We start from the raw sequence: 17421 nt of genomic DNA, 5'->3' as shown, positions 1-17421 counted from the left end.
CACATTAGCTTCAACTGGTCCAAACAAGAAGGAGCTCACGTTTCACCCGGACGGTGTATGGAACGCTGCAGTTTCCGGTTGGAAGTAAACAGAAGTTTGACATTGGCTGAATTTACCAGGAGTTAAATATGGCTTCACTGTCTTTAAACTCGATAAGACAATTAATGAGAGCAATGGTGGACACTCCGGGTTTCGACAAAGTGTTGAGCAAGGTAACGACGCACACTTCGTTTTAATGTCTTTCCTTCAGATGTGAGCATGTGAACCAAACCTGCTGCTCGCTGATTCCTGTTCTTCCAGTCTCTCTCTCTCTCTCTGTGTCTCTGTCTCTCTCTCTCTCTCTCTCTGTGTCTCTGTCTCTGTCTCTCTCTGTCTCTGTCTCTCTCTCTCTCTCTCTCTCTGTCTGTCTGTCTGTCTCTCTCTCTGTCTGTCTGTCTGTCTGTCTCTCACACACTTCGCTTCACGTGTGTTTTCCTCAGGTGGATATTTTGTCCGCCAGCCCTGGTAAGATGGTGTGCGAGATGCGGGTAGAGGAGGAGCACACCAACCGGGGCGGGACGCTGCACGGCGGGCTGACAGCCACCCTGGTCGATGTCATCTCCACCATGGCGATCATGCACAGTGAGAGGGGAGCACCGGGGGTCAGCGTGGACATGAACATAACGTGAGTCCATCGATAAAAGCCATGATTAATCCCCTTTAAACCACGGTATCACCAGTGGGTTAACATACAGCGTCCATGGATGGATTTCTTGTCACCTGTAATTTACTTATTGGTTCTTAGAAATTCAAACTTTACCCCAAAATGTCATCCTGTAAATAAAATCCACACTGTGAAAAAGGTTTAAATGCTATTTGAAAGCCTTCTTCACACTGAATGTATTGATTCTAAAAAATACTATAATCTACATATGAAATACCCACCATGTGCAGAGTATTAATTCTAGTATTAACACTAATTATCATTCCTAAAAGCCCAGGAATAAAAGCTTATGATACGTCCTTAATTGTATCCACAGCTTTGTGCTTCGTTTTCTTATCTTCCATGTTTCCCCTGACCCCAGTAACCTGAAGATATGTGTGGTCTTGGCTTGTCATAAAACGTGTGATGTTGAATTTACCTCCCGGCTTGTATGTTCGCATTGTTGACCTTTACCTTCAGCTTCTTGACCCACCCATGTTGTTAAAGATTAACTTAATTAACTACGGCTGTCACTGTCTTACAGATACATGAATGGTGCCAAGATAGGAGAGGACGTCGTCATTACTGCTCAGGTTCTTAAGCAAGGACGGACGCTGGCGTTTGCCACCGTAGACCTCATCAACAAGGCCACTGGGAAGCCCATTGCACAAGGAAGACACACCAAGCACCTTGGCAGCAGCTAAACAGGCCCCAGTCTGAGCCATTTGTAATAATCACATTATCATATATGTACTGTCAAAACACGGGACTCAGAGTGAACTGTTTGCCTGTAAATAGTTTGAAAAAGTCACTAACTGTGTATAAAAAACAAGTGGTGAGTGAACTCCCTAATACCACCCACAGCTGGTTACAACTGTTGCTTATCTGTTATCAACAGTTACAGAGGAACCTTTAATATTGTGGTCAATTATGACGTTCTTACTGTCTTCTTGATTCATGCACATGCAATAAAAGAAGTTGACAAGAGTTATGCTTTCAGAATTTGCACTGTATTGGGATATGCTCAGCAGTATTGATTTGAGATTCATCAACAGAAAAAAAAACAGAAGTTACACGCCTTATAATCTTTGAACTGAACACACTGAATCAACAATGAGCAAAATTATACGTGCTATGTACTTATTCTTTGACAAGCAAGCCTGCAAAACCCAATTTAAATGTGCATGGCAGGAAACATTAATTTTACTAGGTCAAATTAAACTAAGATTCGTTAGCTTTCAGCAACTTTTGTTAGGTATGTTAAACATTAAATCTTACATCACATCTCAGTTTCTCACCAACCCACATCCCAAATAAAACAAAATGTTAAGTATCAGATTTCAGTAGCTTGAATAGTGCATGATCGGCCAGCTTGAACGTTGACAATGACCTTCATGTTTCACCTTTGTGTACAATGCCTTTCAAGTAACTTGAGATTTTAGCAAAGGCCTGCCTAGCGTGTTTCAGAGAAAAGCAAATGACACCAAAACATCTTTTTAAAGTCCAGCGGAAAAAAAGAACTAAGGCAGTTTATAAGAAGCAATTCCTACACCATATGATTTGACAAATATTGTTCATCTTGTTATCTTTGTGTATACAGGTGATTTAACACCAGTTCACACCTGTCCTTGGTCAAAAGATTGTGTAAAGTTGTTCTAGAAACCCCAATGACATTACAAACAAGCTTTAACAATCCTTTCTTATGACAACAAGGATATAAAACACGTCCATCTGAGAACCACCGTGAAGACCTGGGTATTGTTTGTTCCTGTTCTGATGCAACATAAAGAGTTCCTTCAATGACCGGTGCTGTTGACAGTGCGGCTCCAAGCGAACAACCAACCACTCAAAATCAATGTTCGTGCAGGTTCAAATAAACAAGAATGGATGAGTGAGTAGGAAGGGAATAAAGAGGGAGGAAAAACCAAACCAAACCAAAACGAAACAAAAAAAATGGGGCAACCAACAAAAATGATGGCAGAGAGAAGAGGGGAAACGTTGGGACATGAGGGAGAAAAACAAGGATGGGAACTGAATCAGCCTCAGGCCAGGGAGGGGAGAACGAGTAGGTAACAAAAAAGGGGAAAAAAAGGAGAGATCCAAGCACAAGTTCAAATCTTTTAAAAGGAAACGGGTGGAGATGAGTACATCAATTTGCTTCTGAAGGCTTAGGCAGGAGGAAGGGGAGGGGCTTTTCCCTATGTGGCTGGGTGGAGCTGGAAGCCTTAATCAGGCATGTATGGGCGGAGGTGATCCTCGATGTCTCCCACACCCCAGCAGGTCAGCTGGTCCTGGGGCAAGTACAGGCAGAGGCTGCACAACTTGAAAACTGTGGCCTTGGTTTTAGCAGTCTGCAACAGAGGTCGACAGAGAATGTTTGTGGTCAAGTGAGTTTGAAAGCGGTCCCAGGTTTCAGCCTTTTAAACCGGTTACATCTCAATTTCAATTGACTCACTCACCTGTAAGTGCTGTCTATCCATGAAGAGAAATACAGACTGAGTTGGGTTGTTCATGACCATTCCAGCCTTGTCTTTCCGCCCCAGAGCATGCAAGCACTGCTTCTCATAGTCTCCATGATGAAATTCAAACTTGGCCTGTAGGTCGGAGGACAAAACGTGCAACAAGAAGAAAATACCGTTACGGCCAGATGAAGGCTGGTTGACCAGATATCAAATTAATCTGATGAAGCAATTTTTTGTTTTTGCACAATGTGTATTGGGTCTGATGTCAAAACCCAAGTTATTTAAACAGACGGAACAAGGTTTTCAGTCCAAGAATAAGTGGATTAATGGTACTGCCACTCAATAGCTAACTTGTAGGACTGTTTTTTCAAAATATGTATCAAGATGACCACCTTGTCAGCTGTGCTGTTCTTTTGTTATCCTTGCTCAACCATTTTGTGCATGAAGTTTTAAATAAATAAAAAACTCAGTCAGTTGTTTTTGGGGCAGTTTGCTGACAGAAAAGTCTGATGGAAATTGATAAATGTCTCCACCAGTATAGGAAGAGAAAAAAAAAAATGTATTGCCCTCACTGCACAGCCTTAATTCAATAATACAACTTCATTGAGAACAATTGTTACACAAGAATCAAATCACAAGACTTCAGACATCTGGGTAATCTGACAAAATGCCAAGTTCTGACCTGAACAGGCCTAAAGGGTTCGTCATCAGCCCCTTTCCATCTGGAAAACAGCAGACAGACAATCTTCTCAATGTCGTTGCGAGGCCAAAGGATGAAGTCCATCTCCTGTGTGCAGCCTATCACATCCTGTAACGACATGGTAAAGACATACAATGTTATAACACGACTCAATTTAACTTCCAAGTATCCCACCCTGAGATGGCTCAGTCTTACCCTTCGCATTGACTGGTATCGGGGTGCGTGTAGTTGCACAACATCTTTTTGCAGGAGTTCTATTGAACTCTCGAGAGAGTAGTTGGAATCCCGCACACCTCGTAGGATGTTTTCCTCGTAGTTGTTGGTCATCACTGGCACAACTTCAGCTACCTCAAAGAGGGCAGACTTCTTCTTCTGTAACGACAAAAAAACCCCCACAAACATTGAATATATTGTTTTGGCTTTGCCCAAGGACAAAGACCAAGTTCCAAAGAGACATTTAAACATGTCATGAGCAAGTCTGAGGTTAGTTCAAGAATTACTGTAGGCTTCCACTTTGCCAACAAACCTTTTCCTTGAAAACGAAGGCTATATAAATCTTGAAGTCAAACTGATCAGCCAACGATTCCCTTTTCTTCCGAAGTTGAGCTCGAAGTCGATTTCTTGTTTGATTTCTTCGTGAAGTTGGGTCCCCCATGGTGAGATTTGGATGGCGATGCTCTCGTCTTGCGCAGAATATTTTGGCTACTCTCTACTTTTGTATCTATACGTTGGATAAAGGATGGAGTTCGCTACCCTTTGCAGAAACAACCCATCAAACAACTCTTAGGTTTGATCTGTGAAATACCCAGTAACTACTAACTGAAAAAGGTCAACAAATCAGAAACGAGACTAAGTCATTTTTTAAATTTTTGTGTGAGTGTTAGGGCAGTGTTGAGGAGGGGAATGATCCACAAGCTAAAGACTACATCTCCTAATTACTTGATCAGAAATCCATGTTTTAAGACATGATTTTAAGCCGCGTGAGCTTTGTTTTCAACCTGCCACCGACAAGGGATTTAAACGAAACAGCAACTTAAAATTTGACTAACTCTTCTTCTGGAGAAAACAAATGAAATCAACAGAAACGGCTGCTACTATAAAAACCCATAGCGGCAGTATATACCTCTGCTAGTGACTTTGACGACTACAGAGACTAGCGAGCAGACAAATATTCTATTGTTTGGGTCATTTCAAAGTCTCTCATCCATGGCTGTCGTTGTGTGCGTTTCTCTGCGGAGACGTCGCTATGTGCGTGTTACAGGCGGATCGGGGACACGGACGAACATGGCAGGTAAATGCAGATGCCAGGAGACGCTGGCACCGGGTAACATCGAAGACTACTGCGAAGGTAACTTGACATTTCCTTTGACTTTCACTGCCACTCATTCGGCCCACGGCCCCGCGGTGCTGCCGCTGCTAGTAGTCATGGCGTGGGCGTATTTTTAGCACACTAGCTTAGGCGAGCTAGCAGGCCGACCTCGGCGTTCACTTCCGACACTAACTAGTAGTGAACCGACGATATAACTACATCTTATCTTCTGACTGACGGGCTGGATCGAGGCCTGTGCGTGTGTGTGGCGGTGGGGCTAAGCTAGCGTGCGGTCATCTTTCCACGCGTTTACATCTTCTCGTTGGCTTCAACGTGGCTGCCAGAGCTGTGGGAGTCTGGAGACCTGCGGGGGCTCGACGGACTAGCTGATTTCGCTTGTGCTCAACATTTTTTTTTAGCTAGGTGCCAACATTGCCTGAGCCGTGCGTCGTCGACAACTTCACCAACCCCAAAAATAAAATCCAACCAGGGAACCGAGAAGCAAACCACACACACACTCACACCGCTTGAGAGGCTAAAGAGACGCTAGCTTGATCGAATCTGCCCGTTCCGTGTCTGGAGCTTCGTGGCGTTCGCTGCGCGTGTTGTCTTTCTCTCCCTTTTCTTCCGTCGTCACAACCCCCGACTCGCCCTGCCGCATGCCATGTCAAGATAAATCGACCGCCAGGCTGAAGTCCTCCGTTCTCTCAGTCGACGAGTGGCGCGTCCTGTCTCCCGGCGGCCCCATATTTCACTGCGTCTTCTTCCAACGATGTGTTTTGCCGATCGCTTCTTCTCTTTGTGTGTGTGTGTGTGTGTTTTCGGGCAGCAGCTGACAGTGGGCTACAAGCTCGTCGCTCCGCAGCCTCCCCAAAATGGCTGCGCGCACAACCAGGCGACTACAAAGATGTGACGTGTGTTGACATGTGACCGCACGAGGGTGAAAAAAAAAAAAAACAACAGCCAGAAAAAAAAAACCCGTCCTCGTGCTGCGTCACGTGACCGAATGGGCGTTATTTAAGCTGCTGGCGCGGGAGCCACAGACAAGAGAATCAGCTAGTACAGGAAGTGAATCGATTCGGATCGGCGGTAAGTCGGTTTAACGTGTTTATACGTTATTAAAACCGTATTTTACATTTATCAGCACGTTCTGCCCGTTTAAAGCTACCGTAGTTAGCTAACGCCGTGTTAGCTTTAGCCTAGCTTCCCTGGAACCAGTCTATTTTTAACCGTTTCTGGCTGTTCACTTATTTCGTACAAACATGGCGACTCCTTTACACGTCAACGAATTTAATACAACACACACGCACACAATATAACGATAAACGCTTTTTATTGATTCCATTGTTTGCTTTAACGTTGTGTTTTATATTGTCTTCCTCAGGTGTTTTGATAGCAAACATGAGTGCCAGTGGAAAACTAAGACCCAGCCAGCAGAAGTCCAACGAGAACATAACGGTAAGTGACCAGTCGCACTTCGGTTCGAAATGCTCCCTTCAAAGTGTGCTAATGTTAAAGTTTAGGACGGTAATCAACAAATTGAAGGTTATCATAGTGTGATTAATAACCAGTAGCTCTCTGTATCTGTAGGTGACACCAGCAAGTACTTGTAAATGTCCATATGATGAAATGACTGCTGAGCTAATTTAGCTGCCTGAGTTTCCTACTGGAACTTTGTCATGTCAGGTTATATTAACCTTGAAATGGAGTCATTGTTGGTGTCACTTGAGCATCTCCTGCCAAGTCAAAGGACTCGGTGTGAAAATGACCCTTTGTACCACATTGACCTGCTCAGTGTCGCATGAGTGGTAATCTGAGACCATTCTCTGTGTGGCACTGAGTCACAGGATACTTGATTAGAGGGCTTTTGTATTATATATCAAGAACCATTTGGTCAATATCGATAAATGTGTCTTCTTTTTTTTTTAAAGTTTAAAGACAGTTCAGCTCCTGAATTAAGTTTATATTTAAAAGAATCTTTATGAACAGAGTGACAAATCTAAATGCATTTTAAAACGATGCATAGGCCCTAATTGATAATGAGGACACTTGGCTTCAATTTAGACAAAACTCGTAAGTATTTTAATTTCTATGTAACTGAATGTTGAATAGTTTCAGTCATTGTCTCCTCGGCTGACACTCATCAACAGATCACCCTTTACAGGCCTGAAACACTATAGCTGTGAAGGAGTGTTCAAACATTAACAAACTGATTATTGGCTACCCAGTAATGCTCCCTAAGGAGAAACTTTCCCACGGGGGTTGTTGAAAGACTTCAGGCCCTGCCCCTGTTCCCACACCTGTGGGTCTGTTTCACATGGCAGCAGTGTTGTCTAGCAGCTTCACTTATATCCTCTCCCATAGTGACAGTGTAACTGAGTAAATAATTCGAAGTAATGTAAAACCCTAGTGAACGGAGGCTCTGAAAATGAGAACGCAGATTGTGCTTGTTTCCCATGAGACTCAGTCTTGAGTTTCGAGGTCATTTGGGGTAAGACTAATCAGTCACTGATTTTTCTTCCAGAGTTTTTTCACACCCTCCCATAAGGCAATGGGACCCCCCAGACAATCCCTGCAGGTCCTTCAGCCCTCAGCTGTCAACAAAGATCTTGGGCGGTCAGCTCAGGTATTTATTGGCTTGTCACTGAAACTCATTGGATGTCTATTGTCCATGTTTTCATTATTAGAGTTGGTATACCTTGTTCACTCGGTTGAACAAGTGATCTATAGCCACCTTCTGTTATACATTTTATAAAATTACTTTTGTTCTCTTTAGGCAGGAAAGATCATTCCCAAAAGGAAACACGGGAGCGCAGAACAAACCCGAGGTCCAAAGAGGGTGAAGGTAGAAGTCAAATCCACACAAACAGAGGAAACTCGGTGTTCGACTGATGGCACGTCCACTGAAGCATATGAACTTATGGTCAAAGGTAGGTTTCATAATCCATACACAATGTATCACAAAATGGTTGTCATATAGAATTAGTTTATCTTGACCTTAAATCTCTGCTGTTATAGAAACTCCTCCCTCCACCTACTGGAAAGAGATAGCCGATGAGCGACGGAAGGCCTTGTACAATGTTCTACAGGAGAACGAGAAGGTGAGTTAATCACTAAGGGGCGGCTAATGTTTAGCTGTCGGTCGAGCTGTTCCCACGCTCCTGCTGGGTCGACCTCGGTTGGCTGTTGTCCAGCTGGCACTGAATGTTGAAGTAACTCTGCACCTAAACTTTAAAAATCTGTTCAACTTTAAAAGGCCTTGTACTGAAGGTGCCAATCCTGTTCAAATAAACTCAATTCCTACAAACTGATTCATAAAGGATTGAAGATTTAAAGCTGATCCAGTACCATTTTACCAACAGCCTAATGTTTTAGTCAGAGATTACAGTGCCATAGTTTAAGATGCATTATATTTAAGCCTTATTGCCCCTTGTGTCATCACGTCTAATGAGTTTCTTTTGTTTTCTTAAACCAGTTGCACAAAGACATCGAGACCAGAGATGTTCAGATAACACAACTGAAGAGTGAGAATGAAGAGCTGCAAGAGCTGGCACAACACGTCCAGTACATGGCTGATATGATCGAGGTATGCACACCGGCACTACTTGTTTGTTACCTACACTAAAACCTGTGACTTTTGTACACATTTTTAAATCCCATTTTGCTGGCCTGCTCTGAATTACAGTCTTCGTACACACAAATGTTTTTCTTGAGCTATGTTCTTTGATTATTTACACAAGATGATGTGTGCACATGTTCTGATATACAGGGGTTAACATTTAATATTTGTATCAGTAAACATGAACCACTATATGGACGTCTTTGCACTTAATGTAAACTGAATGTATATCTTGTATTTTTAGAGGTTGACGGGAAAGTGCCCAGATAATCTAGAGGAACTGAAGGACATTGCTCTTGACGTGGCTGAGGAGGAGGAGGATGATGAAGACGACAGTGACGATGCCGACGAGAGTGAGGATGAATATTCAGATTACAGCGACGAGGAAGAAGACACGTCAGTGGAGCAGAATTAACTGACGCACCTCATGCTCTTGGACTTTGTCTTAATACATCATCCGATTTTGGCCAGAGTGACATCAATTTGAAGATGTTTGCTTTTCAGTGTAATTTATGTTCAGACTGCATCGTTCTCGAAATGCATCATTTTAAATCGAAGGTTTTACGATTTTTAGGTTAAATTTGTACAATTCTTGGCCAAGAAGTGTTAACTAAGCCAGTATAGAACTTATTATTATTTTTTTTTTTTTTAAATGGAAGACATGATGACAAGTCAGTAGTAAAGCACAGGCTACGGTCTTTCAGTTAATTTAGTTTAATGTGACCGTTTCTATCTCAACAAAGGGGATCCTCACTATTCTGTAGCACACCAAATTTCATGTGTTCCTTCGTCTCCTGGTGGGTGGAAGGTTTGCCCTGTTGAAGGTCAGCAACCTGTAGATGGCAAAATCACAATGAAACAAGTAATGCCTGTGCTTTTCTTACTGATGTCTACTGTGAAAAGATTTATTTAAGAACAGTCATGCTACACGTGGCTTACTTTAAGCATGGCTTTAAGTGTTTTGGTTTACGCTGTATAAAAAATGTGCAATGTTATGGCACAGCTGTGTACATAAAGCTTGTGTAGAATAAACACTTTTTAAAAGACTTGTGACTTGGTGAAATGTTGAACTCCAAGTTAAGATGTGAGTACATGGTGCAGAGGTGATTGTGTAACCAGCAGCTCCAGTTCTGCTTTTTGTACACAAACCTGACCGATGCTCTATGCTGCTAAATTAACATGCACTATTCTATAAATGGTTCCTACAACTACTTCTTTGGACACATTAAACATCTTCTGCTCTTGGAAGTTAGAGCCCCAAAACTGGTTAAAGCATTACACTAGTAAAAACTAATTTCCAGTGTTCCTTAAACCAGCACAATACTTTAACATTAAAAATCTTTAAAGCTAAGAAAGTGTATAAAATATTCAACTAAAGTATCATTTATTTCTTGACTGAAATCTCAAACTAAACTGTTTTTCTGACTACTAAAAAGGTTTGAGGAGCTGACAAAATGGTCTATAAACCTTTAGGCAACCATCCAACTGGCATGCATTTACTGTTCTTTGAAAGTAGCATGTTTTGATATGACAGAATATAAGGAAAAGGTCCCCATAAGATTTAAGGAATCCACAATTTTGTTTCAATTATGCAAAAATAAAATTTATTGCAACTTTAGATGAGCAGAGTAAACGCTGCTGACCACAATGAAGAAGAGGATGCAACTAAATGGATGAGTACAGAAGCTACAGAGATGGATCAAGTTCAATTTTAGCAAGTGTACCAAGTTATTCTGATAATTAAACATGCACAATTTTGCCAACTTGTATTTGTGGTGATTAGGAGTTGAACAGTAAAACTTTATAACACTGGTCACCTGCAAGTTTGTAAAAAGAGAAAAAAAAGTAGACACTGAATGAGTAGCTGAATTAGATACTCGACCAAAATACTGTAACGACTTAAAACATGTTTTGTAAAAGGTTGTATAGAAAAAAAAAAACAGTTTCAGCTTTTAGTAACAACTTCACACATTTACAGATTATAATACAAAAGAAAAAAAAATACATTTCATAGAAATATTACCACTTGTTTTAAATCAGTATGGCTTCTGGACTGTGCAGTTAGAACCAAATGTAGTTAAATTCATATGTTATGGGTTTGTCGTATTTTTGAAAGTTGTGCTTCTAAAGTCTGAGCATTGTGGCCAAAATGCCAATGTCGTATTGAAAATACATTCTCCAAGATGAATTATGAGCGTTTCTTAAAGGACAATTTCAAAATTAATTCTTCCTTTGGTTACAGTAAGTCTAAGTCATAAAGTAACATTTCCTATATATAATGTCCCATTACGTCCGGGACCTTTTAGGGAAAAACAAATCTATATAACGCTATTAGACTATTAGCAAATCTTAATCTTCTCCAAAATAATAATCCATATAATATAATTCTTTCAAAATAAACTCCAATTTAAGTTAAGCATGAGATCAGTTGCATGATAACACAGAGGCCTTTTTAAACCAACTGTCCTAGACCTGATCCAAAAGTCCAACATAAATATATACATAACAAAGTCACCTGCACGGTTACAGTAAAACTTCCAAAGCATATTAGAAATCCGAGGGGTAAATAATAAATAAGAGGTGAGAACAGATGTGCATTTTATCGTCTCACTGGACTCAGTAGTTCAGTTACAATGAGAAAAGCTGAACTCGGGTCAGTTGCAGAAGAACGAGACGACCCGAGATGCACCAAACACTTCATCCTGCAGCTTCTCATAGAAAAAGCTTCACTTCTCATCTCGCTTTTCGCTCACACGACGGATGAAGGTGCAGTTACCGAGAACAGAAACAACACCCATCCATCCATCCCCTCCGTACAGTTACTGAGAAAGTGCGCTCTCATGCTCCGCAAACTGAATTTATTGCCCTCGAGTGGCTTCGTACCTGGTAGGAAAAAAAAAAAAAACATTTACAAAAAAGAGAGAGAATTCCTGCTCGACCACATCAAGGCTCAAATGGTCAAAAGGCCGACTTTTAACAAACGTCTTCTGGCGTCAGCTATGTACAGAAAAATTGCACTTGTTAGACTGCAGGTGTGAGAAAAACTCCAGGTTCACTCTCTCAGCAGTTTAGATCTGAGCTTCTTCCTTTTTTTATGTCTCCACTGATAAACACGACTTGAGGTTTTTAAATCTGCTCGACGCTCTTTCACCGCTTCACCTCACTTTCTCTCCAAAGCCACTCTCCACTCATTAACGGTCCTCGCCGCCACAAAACACACGAGAATCCCTGAAACTCAAAATGGAACGTACTAGAAAACAGAACCTAAAAATACACTTTGAATTACAACCATATATATATTACACCGGCTGTGTAAAATATGCCATATTTACATGCATTACAACAGTGCAGATCGTCCGAAAGCGCCGAAAAACATCTGTGATGCAAAAGCCACCAACTTAAACGTGTGATAAACAGTGATTATACAAAGGTCATAGTTAGAATATTGCTTGACACGACTGACGCTGCAACAGCCAAGACGAGAGTTAATCAGTGGGTGAGTGATACGCGTGTTGTGCGCGTTGGCGTGTGGTTTGTGTGAGGATGCACTGCTTCCAGTTTCCACAGCGTTCAGTGGCTTCGTGTCCCGTCAAAGCTGTGCTCAAGAGAAAACTCAACGTGACCAGTGTTCCTGGCTCAGAACGCAGGGGGGAGGAAGGGGGTGAGTGAGGGGGTGTGCGGGAGTAAAGGTGGCGGAACAACGTTTGTGGGTGTGTGCAGGAGGGGTATAGGTTGTGTGTCTTGGTGGTTAAGACTGTTTGTTTGGTGTTAGTTCCTTGTAAGAGGCAGTATCAGTAAGAACAGTGATCGAATGTGGCGGGTTGGAGATCAATAAACTGATCAGTAAATGAACAGCCCTGTGAGGTGCAGCGTGGCGTGGAGCTGAGGGGGGCAGTGGTATCCTCAGAGCTCAGGCTGGGGGTCGATCTCTCGTCTTCTCCGTGGAGCTGTGGCTCAGAAGGCCGTGGTGACAGCGTTTCCTCGCCGTGTGCCCAGTCGGATCATTTCCCCCGGCATGGTGTCCAGCTGCTCGTACGCCAGCCGCCCCTCCTCACCTTGAACAAACACAATGTTGTCTATCAACAGTGTACAAAACACACACTACATCTCAGACTACAGTTATATTCTTGTGTTGTTTAATTAGGACTAAATATTTAATCTTTCGGTCACAATCATCTTTTACAATTTGAATCTCAAGGAAGCAGAAGTCACAAAATGTTGTGCACAAGAATTTGTCTTGGTACAACATTGTACAAGCTATATTTCCGAAATAACACAGATTTCTAAAACCATACCAACAGACAAAACAGAACATTTTGTCTTCCATAATTTTTTTTACTTACCAAATGTGAGTAGTGTTTCTATGGCGACGTGGCGAAGCTCCTCATCAGCTGAATCGCACAGTGCTACCACCGCCCTGATGCTCTCGACAGCCTGCAGGCAAAACGACAAGCTCTCTGAAGTTGGTACTCATCAAATACATACATCACATGAGGGTCTAGATAAACACCAGTATCCTCGCCATTGTCACTGGGAACAACAAGAGGCCACTGACCTGCAGGCGGCTGAGAGCTGAACAAGCCGCCCTCTGGCTCGGACCTCCGGCCTCTGACAGTGCCTGAGTGTAGCACTCCACAGCCTGTAAACACACACATATTCAGACCTGACATGCAGCATCGGTCATGACTCAGTGAACGGTGAGAACTGAACGGTGAGAACGGTGCACTTGCGGCCTCTCTTTAGCACCACTCACCCTGCTCCTGAAGTGGCCGTGTGACGCTCCTGAGGAGAGGTAGTCAGCTGCAACCTCGTTGACCTGAGCGTCGTCTGCGGTGAGCAGGGAGGCCAGGGCCCTCAGGGTGCTGTTTTTAGGCCACAGGGTCGACACCGGCACCACCTCCAGCTCCGCTAGACACCGAGAATAGTCCCCACTGCAGAGGGCCTCTGCAAACAACTCTGAGTGGGAGAGACACACATGTTAGAGACTATAAACGTGACTTGTAGAGCAACAAGCAGAAGTGAGTCAGAAGCTGGTTTATTATTAAGGTAACAAGGAATTTATGTGTGTTTATTTTAGCTATTAAAGAAGGGTGAGATCTTTTTTAATTGTGGAATGGACGCATTTAATCAACAGATCATTTGCACACAACCTATTTTCTGTTTATCTCGTCTAAAGTGGAAGCATCTTCTGAGCTGTCACAGTTTCAGAAAAGCTTGTGGTGACGATTTTGGAGCATGTACATTGACATGATGATATAAATTTGAGAAAAACTTTGTGCTCTTTTGTTAGAAAATATAAATTCTTTGATGATATCAGACGAGGAGCTGTATCTGCATGTATTATACAACTTCCTTTCAAATTCAGATTTATTTTACTGTCTAATAATTACTGTAATGCTTCGAAAAGCAACACGGAACCTCAACACTTCCTCAAACACGGTGTATCTTTTAGAAACATCAATATTTTTGTTAGAAGCTGCATATTCTTACTTAAATCATGTCTATTTCTATTCAGGTGAATAGTTACAGGTAGAGAAACTTTGGCTCACCTTCTCTGGCCAGGTGCAGCAGGTGCGTCTCCATGTGCTGAACCTCGTGTTGTGAGATGTAGCTGTGGAACTGAAACACGGTCAGGACGTCCTGGGACAGAGCAGAGGCGGGAGGGTCGTGTGACGTCACCAGGTCGCTCCTGTCAACCATCTCACCCACTACGACACCAATCACTGCAGAGGAGAAGAAAAGAAAATCAGAGTGTTTCATCTTTTATCTATTCTTAGCGACTGCAGTGATCTCATTTTCCCACAGGAGTATATTTAAAATGGTTACTGACTCACTAACAACAGTTGGTATTGTAAGTAAAACCTGTGGTCTGACTGCAGAAAGGAAATAAGGATGCGCCGACCTGTGTCAGCGCTGTGTGGGTGCCTCTCCTGCAGCGCTGCCGTGTAGCGCTGGTTCATGTGTTTGAACACTCGGTCCAGTGTGGTGTGGAAAAGTCCTGCAGACCCGCTGCACTCCGACCACAGAGTCATCAGCTCGGGGCGCTCGGCGAGGCCCGGGAGGACTGAGAGAGGACGACGGAACACAAGGTCAGAGGCTGCAAACGCTGAAACCACCTAATATTCTGTGTGTGGTTTTATTTTTTACAACTCGAGTCTTCCAGTGAACCAGACAGGTTGTCACTGGTTGTCACGTACCATCAGCAGCAGATGTGATGGCTCCCAGTCTGTCCACACTGAGCTCTGCTAGTTCTTCTAACAGCTGAGTCTGTGCGGACAGTTTGATGAGCAGACTGCGACGCTGCCACACACCCGTCCCGTTTGTCAACAACTGTGGATAAATGAAAAATCAAAAGGGCACGGTGAACAAATGTGTGGTTTTACAGTGCGTATGGTTTATATGTTGCCAAAATGAAACATTTGAAAGATTCGATGCCAGGAGTGGGAAGCAGCTCTACCTGTATGAGGTGGTTACAGTACTGCAGGTGGATGACGATGGCCACGTCCAGGTTCTCGTTTCCTGTTGTCAGAGGCAGGGGGCTTCCCGCCACGCTGTTTCCGACCCCGGTGTCTTCTGTCAGGGCCTCGCTCAGGTGTCCTCTGGCTTCTGGATGCTGGCCCCTGAGAGGTAGATACACAGAGTTACCACCGAGGGGCAGCAGCACAGAACTAGGTGACATAAGTGACATAATGAAAAAGTCACAGTAGAGACACCATCTACAGCTTATTTAGATTAACCAGTCTTTATTGACGTCTTTATGAAATGATATTACAAAATAAAAAAGTTTGCATTGCCTGATTGGGGAATACACAGTGTGGACACAGGGTGTGCGTCGCTCCTCCAATGCTTTTCATTTTAAATCAATTTTCAATAACGTATGGCAATGATTTAAGAGTCTGTCTCATCAAACGCTAAAATACAAGAACATTATATTTCTGTTTTAGAGAAGAGCTCTATTTCTGTTTTGTAAGAACAAAAACCTTCAGATGTTTGTGCTATTTTTAACACATTACTTAAAAAAATCATGGTGTTTACGAGCAGTGCATTTGTTGACCGGAAACCAAGCATCAAAAGCTCAGATGTCCCACTTCAGCTCTCACATTGATTTTGTGATTATGTGATATTGTTTGTGTCTCTCTATGTCTCCCACTCACCCGATCCTCTCTCCATCGGCATCAAACAGCGGCGACCTCTGCGGGGGGAGGCTGAGGACGGCGTTATCGTCTCCCGTATCCTCGTCATCGAAGTCCGACGTGTTGAGGAAGTCGAAGCTCTCCAGGGCGCTCTCCACCGTCAGACTGAGGCTGGACGACCTGCTCCTGTGGCCCGGGAGACGACACTGCAGAGGGAATAGAGTTAATGATCATTTACTCTTTTGAGTCCATCACATAAACTGCAGATTGTTTCAGTTTTAGATTCTATAGGTTGATTTCATGCTGTTTGAATCAGAGCTAAACTCACAGAGAGAACCTTTTAGACAATCTTTCATTGTATGGAGAAATTTAGTACGGGGATTCAACCAGGAAAACATGGCACTCCAACAGGTAGTTCTCACTTTCTAATGTAAATTCATGATGATAAGTGTTTTTACTTCACTTATTCAAAATGTATGATCAGTTATTAGTAATTTTAAGGTATTCTCGATTACATAGTGGATATTTCTTTAATTTGCACTACATACAGAACTGGTTTGTACAAGCTGTTATATCTTAAAAAAAAAATAGACATCTATCTTTCTTTTATCATGTCAGCATTTCTCTACGTCATTGATGTAATATTGGAAAGTATGATAGGTAAGAAGCATAAAATGTAACTAGTTATCATTGTTGTTCATCTTCTGTAGGGTGTAAATGTAAAAAGCATTAAGGACATATCAATGGTTCAGTCACCTTGAGCAGGTCCTCCAGACGCATCACTTCCTGTTCCAGGTCCTGCAGCTCTCGGCAGCGGTGGGTCAGTGACTCCAGCCTCATCAGCAGGCTGTGGATGGCCTCCTCCAGGCTGCTCTCCAGGAACGCCCTGCTCCCCTCTCCAGCCCAGCTCAGGCTTCCCCCACCCTCGGCCGAGCTCCCGTTGGGGGGCACGATTTCAGAAGACGTCAGCCTCTTCACAAGCTGCCTGGTCAGGCTGCCCGCCTCCTCCGTGTCCAGTTCCACGGGTTTCAGTTCATCAGCGTGATCCAGGAAAACATCCTCTGGAGCCACCGTAGACAGGTGGCTGTCAGAACACAGGGACTGGGCAGCAGAACCACGGTTGGAGCCAGAGTTTCGCTGGGACTCGGTGCGTTCCCACTCTGAGTCCTCTGTCGCCTCAGCTTCATCACTGGCGAGGCTGCCGCTGGTGCCCCTGCTTCCTCTACTACCTGTATCACCATCTTCTTCATACTCCTCCTCCTCTTCCTCCACCAAATGCTCCTCTGCGATGGAGTCCTCTCTTGTCGGGAGGATTTGCGTGGGCGATGGTTCAGTTTCTGGAGGAGTGACGGTGATCTCCGGGTTGGACTGGCTGTGGGAGCTCGGGGCGGGGCTGGGGCTGGCCGTGGAACCAGAGGTGTCGGAGAAGGTAAAGGAGAGACGCTTGCATTCTGCCATGCCACAGCCGCCGTTCTCAAAGACATCATCTGGTAGAGTGGACTGAAAGAGGAGACAG

General features: G+C 43.4%; 4 protein-coding genes across 8 annotated transcripts in view; 2 read left to right on the top strand and 2 right to left on the bottom strand.

The window, feature by feature from the left end:
- Positions 1–51: 51 nt before the first annotated feature.
- On the top strand, positions 52–2617 carry acot13 (acyl-CoA thioesterase 13). The gene is made up of 3 exons (XM_034599213.1): positions 52–212; positions 480–664; positions 1227–2617. The coding sequence occupies exons 1-3, from the start codon at positions 129–131 to the stop codon at positions 1384–1386; spliced, it is 429 nt and encodes a 142-aa protein (XP_034455104.1). The 5' UTR covers positions 52–128; the 3' UTR covers positions 1387–2617.
- Positions 1671–6146, bottom strand: c11h6orf62 (chromosome 11 C6orf62 homolog). The gene is made up of 5 exons (XM_034599210.1): positions 4371–6146; positions 4040–4216; positions 3827–3952; positions 3142–3276; positions 1671–3033 (listed from the first exon to the last, which is right to left on the bottom strand). Exons 1-5 carry the CDS (start codon positions 4497–4499, stop codon positions 2908–2910), a joined length of 693 nt encoding a protein of 230 aa, XP_034455101.1. The 5' UTR covers positions 4500–6146; the 3' UTR covers positions 1671–2907.
- gmnn (geminin DNA replication inhibitor) lies at positions 6077–9748 on the top strand. The gene is made up of 7 exons (XM_034599211.1): positions 6077–6242; positions 6538–6611; positions 7678–7779; positions 7930–8083; positions 8172–8254; positions 8629–8739; positions 9017–9748. The coding sequence occupies exons 2-7, from the start codon at positions 6555–6557 to the stop codon at positions 9185–9187; spliced, it is 678 nt and encodes a 225-aa protein (XP_034455102.1). The 5' UTR covers positions 6077–6242; positions 6538–6554; the 3' UTR covers positions 9188–9748.
- A 2731-nt stretch (positions 9749–12479) lies between these two features.
- Positions 12480–17421, bottom strand: part of ripor2 (RHO family interacting cell polarization regulator 2) — a 61185-nt gene continuing 56243 nt past the window's right edge. For all 5 annotated transcript variants that reach the window (XM_034599192.1, XM_034599191.1, XM_034599194.1 and 2 more), the window contains 10 exons: positions 16662–17405; positions 15927–16111; positions 15230–15392; positions 14970–15102; positions 14675–14836; positions 14322–14495; positions 13526–13728; positions 13328–13411; positions 13116–13206; positions 12480–12827 (listed from right to left, as the gene is read on the bottom strand). In XM_034599192.1, coding sequence (XP_034455083.1) covers positions 12727–12827; positions 13116–13206; positions 13328–13411; positions 13526–13728; positions 14322–14495; positions 14675–14836; positions 14970–15102; positions 15230–15392; positions 15927–16111; positions 16662–17405 — 2040 coding nt within the window. In that variant the 3' untranslated portion in view covers positions 12480–12726. The remainder of the gene's footprint in view (positions 12828–13115; positions 13207–13327; positions 13412–13525; positions 13729–14321; positions 14496–14674; positions 14837–14969; positions 15103–15229; positions 15393–15926; positions 16112–16661; positions 17406–17421) is intronic.

Source organism: Hippoglossus hippoglossus, chromosome 11, assembly GCF_009819705.1.
Source record: "Hippoglossus hippoglossus isolate fHipHip1 chromosome 11, fHipHip1.pri, whole genome shotgun sequence".
Taxonomy (NCBI): Eukaryota; Metazoa; Chordata; class Actinopteri; order Pleuronectiformes; family Pleuronectidae; genus Hippoglossus; species Hippoglossus hippoglossus.
This window is presented reverse-complemented; position numbering and strand designations above follow the sequence as displayed.